The sequence below is a fragment of the Lolium perenne genome, chromosome 4, assembly GCF_019359855.2.
Source record: "Lolium perenne isolate Kyuss_39 chromosome 4, Kyuss_2.0, whole genome shotgun sequence".
In the NCBI taxonomy this organism is placed as follows: domain Eukaryota; kingdom Viridiplantae; phylum Streptophyta; class Magnoliopsida; order Poales; family Poaceae; genus Lolium; species Lolium perenne.
The window spans coordinates 140364278-140374157 of NC_067247.2; the positions used below are offsets into that span (position 1 = coordinate 140364278).

General features: G+C 46.3%; 2 protein-coding genes across 2 annotated transcripts; both read left to right on the top strand.

Moving 5' to 3' along the window:
- The first annotated feature begins 436 nt into the window (after nucleotides 1–436).
- Nucleotides 437–6369, top strand: LOC127294042 (uncharacterized). Its single transcript, XM_051323784.2, has 3 exons — nucleotides 437–863; nucleotides 3010–5613; nucleotides 5694–6369. Exons 2-3 carry the CDS (start codon nucleotides 3090–3092, stop codon nucleotides 6068–6070), a joined length of 2901 nt encoding a protein of 966 aa, XP_051179744.1. The 5' UTR covers nucleotides 437–863; nucleotides 3010–3089; the 3' UTR covers nucleotides 6071–6369.
- Nucleotides 6370–8466: 2097 nt separating this feature from the next.
- On the top strand, nucleotides 8467–8844 carry LOC139839146 (receptor-like protein kinase 7). The gene has a single exon (XM_071829191.1). The coding sequence runs from the start codon at nucleotides 8467–8469 to the stop codon at nucleotides 8842–8844; it is 378 nt and encodes a 125-aa protein (XP_071685292.1).
- Nucleotides 8845–9880: the final 1036 nt, after the last annotated feature.

A 9880-nucleotide genomic window follows, 5' to 3' on the forward strand; every position in this document is an offset into this window, starting at 1 on the left:
TTACCCCATATTTTCAAATACTCAAAGGTCATGCCAAAATTTGAATTTCAAATACCAGTGTTGACCTAGGTCAAATTCAACATTAGAGTTCGAACTTGATCATTTTGGGTTTTCAAAAATTAAGTTCAAAATTTTCCTTATTTTAAAGATGCATGCTATGCAAATGCACAAATTCAACGTTTACCCTTTCGAGGTCCTATTTCCGAAACGGCTTGCATGTTTCTTTGTATTATAGATGAAATATGGTTATTTTTACGACGAGGCGGATTTTTGAATCTTGATTCCCCTACATAATTTTTGGATTTCCCCTAAAAGAAAGACACGATCCAGGTGCGCGCGGTCTCCCGTGAGCGACATAGACTACTCAGTTCAAAAAAGAGACTACTGGGTTCATCACCCGCAGCCAACGGAAGGAGGCAAGAGGGCCAGCACAGCATGCCACAGTTCAAACGGCACTCCCGCAAGCAACAACCTTTCCCCTCTCTTCCCCTTCCGTCCCACTCATCACCGGCCACTCATCTCAAAATATTGCTCTTTCCTGGTATGATATGTTGTGCCCAGATGCAGACCTCTACATTTCTGTATTTATGTCTCTACGCAGCACATCTCATCTGCATCATTGCCGAAAACGCATCCCACAAAAAAGGCCAAAACTAACACAACTCCTGGCAGCCACTTGAAATAGCAAAGCTCCTTCAACTCCATCTCCTCCAAACTTCTCTTCTGATTGCCGTGCTTCGCCTGTATGCTTTCTATTTCATGAGAATACCAGGAAGAAGAGGAAGTAAAGAGAAGAAGAGTGAGTTCAGTTCAGCAGTACGTGCGAGCAGAGTGGGATTGAGTTGAGGAGCAGCTGCGGAGAGGTATGGAATTGAGCTATGCTCTGCTTCTCTATGTTTTGCTTCTTGGATTTGCATTCTTCTAGGTGCCATACAGTTGGTTCAGGATAAATTGATGCGTTTCATTTCACTTGTAGCTGCTTATCTGAGTGGACCCTTTTTGCTGCTTACACAATTTAAGAACTTCCATGTTAACCTTTCTCCATGTGAACCATTTCGAGTCGTTTCGAAGAGTAATAGAGTAGCAGATTAGGCCATTCTACTTGTTCTAAGTACTCACTTCTTGTAGAGTAGTATGTTTTAATGGTATATATGCTGGCTTGTCGAGGTTTTTCTATGTTCCATTTTTCACCTGAAAGGAAAGAAGTCACTATAATAGATATTATAACTATCAGTTTTTGGAATGAACCCATTGTTTCATTCTAACTGATCTGACCACTTCAAACATGTTTTTCGCTCGCGACGAACCCATACACCCATGATGCTTTCACATGATTAGGGCCCCATAAGACCAGCAGATTAATTCATGTCTAGCTACAACCATGGACTTTAAAACTCCATTTTTCTGTTCCATTTGGCATCAATATTTTTAAGAACATGAATAATATATAAAAAGCCTTTTCCATGGTTTCTAATTCAAAACACCAATAGGCAAGAACAATGGAGGATATGCAGTCCAATCTATTATTTATAACAACACAAAAAATATAGAAGTGTGATTTTATTTATGATTTTGAATAAGTACATGATTACAACCATCTAAGTGCCAAATACCACATAGAAAATCTACTTCAAATGAATATGTTCTCTTCAAAAAGGAGTGTACTATCTTTTACTTAGTTTGTCTGTATGAGATGTTAAGTCAAAATTGTTGCCAATTGCTTAAAAAATCACCACCCATAGTTTGCTAGTGTATATGGATTGGATATGATTTTTGTATATGCATAATCTTCTTCTATGCATAATGACAATTGAATATTCACTTGATTTTGATGAGTCAAAAGAACAAACAAAAAACTAGCTGATGCACAATAAATATGGTGCTTAAAACCCTTGCATATCTATTTTCTCGTACTGACTTGATCGAACTTTTGAGTTTAATAAAAATGCCTTTTGCTGAGAAAAAAAACCCATTGCCATAGCACCAAAAGTGGCACACTTGTCAAGTTTTGACAAGTGCTCATGCAATCCAACAAAGTAGTTTGAAGAATCGTCCAATCCAGTATGGATTTTGGACTGAATCCAAGAGCACTAGCATTGGTATCCATGGTCCTAATTTGAGACAAAATGAATTGGGTCAAATTATTCTATTTCTTATAAAATAACCTTTTTATATATTAAAAGTGGATTAAATTATTTTTTCCAATATGCTCCTCTCCACTAGTCAATCATATCGTGTCGTTTTTTGATTGCACTTGTCATCCATCCAAGAACCTAGTTTTTAGCCCATGTGTCATGATAGACACAAATGGCACACTAAAATGGCAAGTGGCAAAGCATTATCCCCACTAAAATTGCCTTGACCATCTTTTAATTCCAAGTGTGTGATTCTATCATCTGATCATTAGATTTGAGCAAGTGCCCTGGCCTTTGTGCCCTCTTACCTGACTAATTTAATGGCGAAACTTTTTGTTGTGGCATGGTGACAATCTTGTGCATGTTTGGTCCTGGCGAGGTGAGAGGGAAACATTGGAGGGAGTGGAAGGTGGTAGCTGCCGCGTCATCATCTTTGGAACATGTAGTTATAACAGATCGAAGCAACTTTGGCTGTCCAAATCACATACCAATTATACAAAGTTCAGGCCACTGACGCACTGTTTGAGGCCGACATTTTCTTGTGATCTTGTATGAGACCAAAAAATAAAGGACTTTCTCTGAATCCTTGTAGATTTTAGGTCAATGGGGGCATCAGGTATGATTATTATACCTAACAAACAGAACATACCTGGTGCATGCATCAGTGCAAACATTAACATACATTGAGGAATCAGTCTGCAAAATAACTGCGTGTGTCCTAACTATAAGGTTCATAACGATTATATTTGTAGATCAGAATCATGCCCAGATCTAAGTGTGGGCAGAACAGAAGCACACACATATCTTCATAAATGTCGCCTTACAGCCAAGTCACTCTGTTAACTAACAAGTTTCATCTTCTGTGATCTTTCAGGCCAGCTAAAGCAAAACTCCGGGGTCAATACTACATACCCATGTAATCAAGATTTCGCAGATTTACCAACAATCCTTGCAATGAGAATACACATCCTATTCTGCCTCCATCTCATCATACTCCTCTCCCTGTCCGTGAGCTCAAGCTGCCAAACTGATCCTCAAACAGAGGCACTTCTCCAGTTCAAGGCCAGCTTAACTGACCCTCTGAACCATCTTCAGACATGGACAAATGACACCTCGGCGTGCTACTTCCTCGGCGTCCAGTGCGAGGGAAGCACGGTCACCGAGATCTCTCTGTCGAGCATGAACCTCTCCGGCAGGATCTCGCCGTCCATCTCCGCGCTCCGCGGCCTGGAGCGGCTCGTGCTCGACTCCAATTCATTGTCAGGAACTGTACCTCCTCAACTGAACAACTGCACCCAGCTTCGGCTCCTGAACCTGTCGTGGAACTACCTGACGGGAGAGCTGCCGAATCTTTCGGCGTTGACGGTTCTAGAGAGTCTCGACGTCGCCAACAATGGTTTTTCGGGGCCGTTTCCGGCGTGGGTGGGTGACCTGATCGGCATGGTGTACCTCAGCATCGGGATGCACAAGTTCGATCAGGGGGAGATGCCTCCGAGCATCGGAAACCTCAAGAACCTGACGTATCTGTACTTGTCAGGGTGCAACTTGAGAGGGACGATACCTGATTCCATCTTCGAGCTGACCCTGCTGGAGACACTGGATTTATCCATCAACAATCTCGGCGGGGAGATCCCGGGAAGCATTGGCAACCTCAAGAATGTGTGGAAGATCGAGCTGTACAAGAACAGCCTCACAGGCGAGCTGCCGCCGGAGCTCGGCAAGCTCACGGGGCTGCGGGAGTTCGACGTCTCCCGTAATCAGCTCAGCGGCGTAATCCCAGCGCCGCTTGCCGAGCTCAAGAACTTGGAGGTGATCCAGATCTACAGCAACAACCTGTCCGGGCCTATCCCGGCAGAATGGGGCGAGCTCACGTCACTGACGAGCTTGTCCGTCTACGAGAACCGTTTCTCCGGCGAGTTCCCGGCGGACTTCGGCCGGTTTTCGTCGCTCCAGAGCCTGGACATCTCCGAGAACGGCTTCACCGGTCCGTTCCCGAGGTACCTCTGCCACGGCAACAGCCTCCAGTTCCTTCTCGCCCTCCAGAACGGCTTCACCGGCGAGCTCCCGGAGGAGTACACGGCGTGCAAAACACTGCAAAGGTTCCGGATCAACAAGAACCTGTTCACCGGCAGCATACCGGAGGGGCTGTGGGGGCTCCCCGCCGTGACGATCATCGACGTATCCGACAACGGGTTCACTGGGACCATATCGCCGCTGATCGGTGAGGCGCAGAGTCTGAACCAGCTGTGGGTGCAGAACAACCGACTCAGAGGCACAATTCCCGTGGAAACCGGCAGGCTCGGGCAGCTCCAGAAGCTCTACCTGTCCAACAACTCGTTCACCGGCACAATTCCGTCGCAGATTGGAAACTTGGCACAACTGACGGCGCTGCATCTGGAAGACAATGCGCTGGGTGGCGCGTTGCCCGCCGAGATCGGCGCCTGCGCCAGGCTCGTCGAGATCGACGTCTCCCGGAACCAACTCACCGGGCCAATCCCTGTGGAGCTGTCGTTGCTGTCGTCGCTCAACTCGCTCCACATGTCGCACAATGCCATCAGCGGTATGATTCCAACGCAGCTTCAGGCCCTGAAGCTGAGCTCGGTGGACTTCTCGGCGAACCGGCTTACAGGTAGCGTACCGCCCGGGCTGCTGGTGATCGCCGGCGACGAGGCGTTCTACGGGAACCCTGGTCTCTGCGTCGATGGCCATACCGACTCCGAGCTCGGCGCGTGCAATGCGGATGGCGGCCACAAGGGCGGCCTCATCAGGAGATCGCATGCCCTCCTGCCGGTTCTTGTATCGGCGATGCTGCTGCTGGTGGTTGGCATACTGTTCGTCAGCTACAGAAGCTTCAAGCTGGAGGAGCAGAGGAAAAGGGATCTGGAGCGCGGCGACGGCGGGTGCGAGCAGTGGAAACTGGAGTCGTTCCACCCACCGGAGCTGGACGCGGACGAGATATGCGGCGTGGGGGAGGAGAACTTGGTCGGGTCGGGCGGCACGGGGCGCGTGTACCGGCTGCAGCTCAAGGACGGCGGCGGCACGGTGGCCGTGAAGCGGCTGTGGAAGGGCAACGCGGCGCGGGTGATGGCCGCGGAGATGTCTATCCTCGGCACCGTCCGGCACCGGAACGTCCTCAAGCTCCACGCCTGCCTGTCGCGTGGCGACCTTAACTTCATCGTCTACGAGTACATGCCGCGGGGCAACCTGTACCAGGCGCTACGCCGGGAGGTCAAAGGCGGCGCGCCCGAGCTGGACTGGCCGCGGCGGCGCAGGATCGCGCTTGGTGCCGCTAAGGGGCTCATGTACCTCCACCACGACTGCACGCCGGCGGTCATCCACCGTGACATCAAGTCCACCAACATTCTGCTCGACGAGGACTACGAGGCCAAGATTGCCGACTTCGGCATCGCGAGGGTCGCCGCTGAGAACTCCGACGAGTTCAGCTGCTTCGCCGGAACCCACGGCTACCTCGCTCCCGGTGAGTTCACATTCAGATTGGCTAATAACAAGTTATCGCCAATTCACCACAGACATTATTGACCGTGTCATTGTGTACAGAGCTGGGCTACTCTGTCAAGGTGACTGAGAAGACAGACGTGTATAGCTTTGGCGTCGTGCTGCTGGAGCTGGTCACCGGCCGGAGCCCGATCGACGCGCGCTTCGGCGAGGGAAAGGACATCGTGTACTGGCTGTCGAGCAAGCTCGCCACCGAGAGCCTGGACGGCGTGCTAGACCCGCGCGTCGCGGCGCCGTCGGACAAGGGGAAGGAGGACATGTTAAGGGTGCTCAGGATTGCGATGCTCTGCACGGTCAAGCTGCCGACCGTGCGGCCAACGATGAGAGACGTGGTGAAGATGCTCACCGACGCAATTTCGGGGCCCTGCAGCCCGCGCGGGCAGCCGCCGTCGCGGAGCTGCAGCAAGAACCCCTGCTGAATTTCATAGAGCAGATTCTGACTCTTGTGTAGCGGTCTCTCTGTGTTTTTGCAGCAAAATTCTGATATGAACTTTGTGACGTACTATTAGTAGGGTTATATATTTTAAGGTATTTTGTAAGGGAGTGGCTAGGGAGCAGTTGACTGAGAATTTGTTACGTCTCAGTCGACGCCTTAGAAGCATGCAGCGAGCAGTATTAGACCATTTCGCTCATGACACGCAGAAGAGCAGCATAGGCCCCGTGTTTTGCTAGCTAGCTAGCACCCTCATGTTGAACAATATATTGTACGTTCTTTTAATTTGGACGAAGCTAACTAACAATAGTTTCAATCCCACTTAGTCTAGTACTGGTACTTCACCGAAAATTAAATTTTTTTTTTTGAAATTTATTTGAAAAGTGCGAGTAATTTAAAATAGAAGAACAAGCAAAAAAATAAAGGCAAAAGTATGGAAACAAAATAATATGCTATTTACATAATTCTTGAGAATACAGCAACTCATACCAAAAATCAGTTGCTAGTTTTACACATTGTTGGAGAAAAATGCAACTAATATAAACACTTCTAGTTGCACATTTTCGTAGAAAAGTGTAACTCGTATCAATACACGGTTCCTAGTTGCACATTTCTCAAAAAAAAATGCAACTTATATTGAAATCGGATGGAGTTGCACATTTCTTGAGAAAAGTGCAACTTACATAGAATATAGATTGCTAGTTGCATTTTTTTTCCAGAAAAGTGCAACTCATACCAAAAATCGCTCGCTAGTTTTGCACATTGTTGGAGAAAAGTGCAACTAATATAAAAACTTCTAGTTGCACATTTCCGCAGAAAAAGTGTAACTCGTATTAATACACGGTTCCTAGTTGCACATTTCTCAAAAAATGCAACTCATATTGAAATTGGATGAAGTTGCACAAATCTTGAGAAAAGTGCAACTTATATAGAATATACATTGCTAGTTGCACATTTCTTGAGAAAAGTGCAACTCATACTAAAAATTGTTCTCTAGTTTTACACATTGTTGGAGTAAAGTGCAAATCGGGAAACAACTTCTAGTTGCACATTTCTTTTAAAAAAGTGTAACTCATATCAATAACCGGTTGCTAGTTGCATGTTTCTTGAGAAGAAATGCAACTCATATTGAAATCAGATGGAGTTGCACGTTTCTTTTAAAATGTGCAACTCACATCGAATATAGGTTACTAGTTGTATATTTCTTGAGAAAAGTGCAATCTATTTAAATAAAAAAAAGTAGAAAATACTAGCAACATAAATAACAAAAAAGAAATGGCATATAAGGCATGGTTGCACATTTCTTGTTGAGTTAGTTGCACATTTCTTTAAAGGTCAACCACAGAAATGAAACTAAATTGTTTACAGATTATAAAACTAATTAGAAATAAGGCAAAATAAAAAAATAAAAATGTATCCGCACAAATGCAGACTAATTTGCTCTTTAAAATAGAAGGAAACAAACCGGTGAAATAAGCAATATAAAGATTTCGTAGCTGAACAAGAGCGTGAACAGTCGACTGCCTTGTTGGTTGCAAGCACGCGCTGCGAATCAACAGAACTTGAGTTCGACTCCATCCGCCTGCGTAACCTATTTTTCTGATCTTTTAGGCTGTTTTCACGAATCTTAAAGAACGATTCAACGGTTTACAGTATCGACTGAGACATAAGAGCATCTCAGTCACCTGAGACTTAGCAAATCCGATTTTGTAAAGTATTGTACCACTCCTTGGTAGTTTGATGGTTATCTAGGGAGATGGGATGATTTCCGTGAGGAAGAAGGAAGAGAATTGGAGAGGGAGAGACGTCCTCAATTTCTTCACATTTCAGTCACGCCTGATTCGGTTACATTGCTCTACTTTTGTAGCCACTCTCTCAACGACAGCTGCACGCAGGTCCCAGGCGCTCAGTTGCATAAACACTCTTGCACTACGTCACCTCACACATCGAACCATGGTGGTGCACGCACACCACCACGGTGCTACCTGCTGCGTGAAAAATACCCCTTTGGAAAACTTGCTTGTGCCCAGACAAACAACTTAGGAAACCTCATCTTGAGAACTTCCTAGTCTTCCTAGGTTGCAGCTTCATCAGGTAGTTTCGACCACTTGATCAACATTTGGGTAGTAGAAGAGTTGCCCTTCATCACCATGTCTCTGTCCAATATCTTCTCTGGTTTGGTGTGCAACTTTTCTAGAGCAGGAAGTTGAGGCAACTCCGCAAACACATGTTAATGGAGCTAATGAAAGCAAATATGAGCTTGGTTTGAACCCACGGCTACCTCGCTCCTGGTGAGTTCACTTTCAGATTGGCTAATGATAAGTTATCGCTAATTCACCACAGAAATTATTGACATTATTGACCGTGTCATTGTGTACAGAGATGGGCTACTCTCTCAAAGTGTCAGAGAAGACAGACGTGTACAACTTCGGCGTCGTGCTGCTGGAGCTAGTCATTAGCCGGAGCCCAATTGACACGCGCTTCGACGAGGGAAAGGACATCGTGTACTACCTGTCAGGCAAGCTCACCACAGAGAGCCTGGACGGCATCCTAGACCCGCGCGTGGTGGCACCGTCAAACAAGGGGAAGGAGGACATGTTAAATGTGCTCAGGATCACGATGCTCTGCACAGTCAAGTTGTCGACCGTGCGGCTAACGATGAGGGACGTGGTGAAGATGCTCACCGACGCCAATTTGGGGCCTGCAGCCCGCGCGGGGCACCGCCGTCATGGAGCTGCAGCAAGAACCAACCCCTGCTAAATTTCATAGAGCAGATTATGACTCTTGTGTAGCGATCTTTCTGTGTTTTTGGCAGAATTTTTTTGATATGAACTTTGTGGTTTACTGTTACTAGGGTCATATATTTTAAGGTATTTTGTAAAGTCTTGTACCCTGAGGAATAAGAAAGAGAATTAGAGAGGGAGAGACAATCCTCAATTTCTTCTCATTTAGTGATGCCTGATTCATTACATTGATCTGTTTTTGTAGCCACTCAGTCACCCACAGCTGGCATGCAGGTCCCACACGCACAGTTGCACAAACACTCTTAGCACTGCATCACCTCACATATTGAACCCTGGTGGACCGCGCACACACACTACTTGCTACCTCCTGCATGAAAATCCCCCCTTGTCAAACTTGCTTGTCCCCAAGCAAGTACCTTAGGAAACCTTACCTTGAGAACTTCCTAGTCTTCCTAGGTTGCAACTTCATCGGGTAGTTTCGACCACTTGATCAACATTTGGGTAATAGCACAGTAGCCCTTCTTCACCATGTTTCAGTCTAAGATCTTCTCTGGTTTGGTGTCCAACTGATCTAGAGCAGAAAGTTGAGGCAAAACACGGGTGTGTAATCAGGTCGTTGCTCTTTCAGTTGTGACATGAAACATTGGATGGATCGAACTGCCGGGAGGTAGGTTGAGTTTGTATGCCACCTTTCCAATGCGCTCCAAAAATTCAGAAGGACCGAAGAATTTCTGAGCGAGCTTAGGATAAAAGGCCGACTAACCGCCGACTACTGCACATAAAGTTGTAGTTTGAGTAACACCTTATCTCCCACCAGGAATTCCTTTTAAGTTATGTTTTTTTCCACTTTCAACTTCATTCTGTTGCGGGCCGTAGCCAAGTTAGCCTTGAGAAACTCTAGCGTTGCTTCCCGATCAGCAAGCAAATCCGGCAAGGCTTAATTTTCTCATGCGGTGATGACTCTGACTGCACCAACATTTGGTTCATGGCCATATAGTGCTTTGAATGGTGACATGCCAATGGAGCTATGCATTGCTGAAATGTACCATAAT

Excerpts from the sequence above, each read along its gene's own strand:
- LOC139839146 (XM_071829191.1), top strand. The coding sequence starts at position 8,467 with ATGGGCTACTCTCTCAAAGTGTCAGAGAAGACAGACGTGTACAACTTC.
- LOC127294042 (XM_051323784.2), top strand. The coding sequence starts at position 3,090 with ATGAGAATACACATCCTATTCTGCCTCCATCTCATCATACTCCTCTCC. Across the intron at positions 5,614-5,693 it reads CCACGGCTACCTCGCTCCCG|AGCTGGGCTACTCTGTCAAG; the intron begins GTGAGTTCACAT and ends CATTGTGTACAG.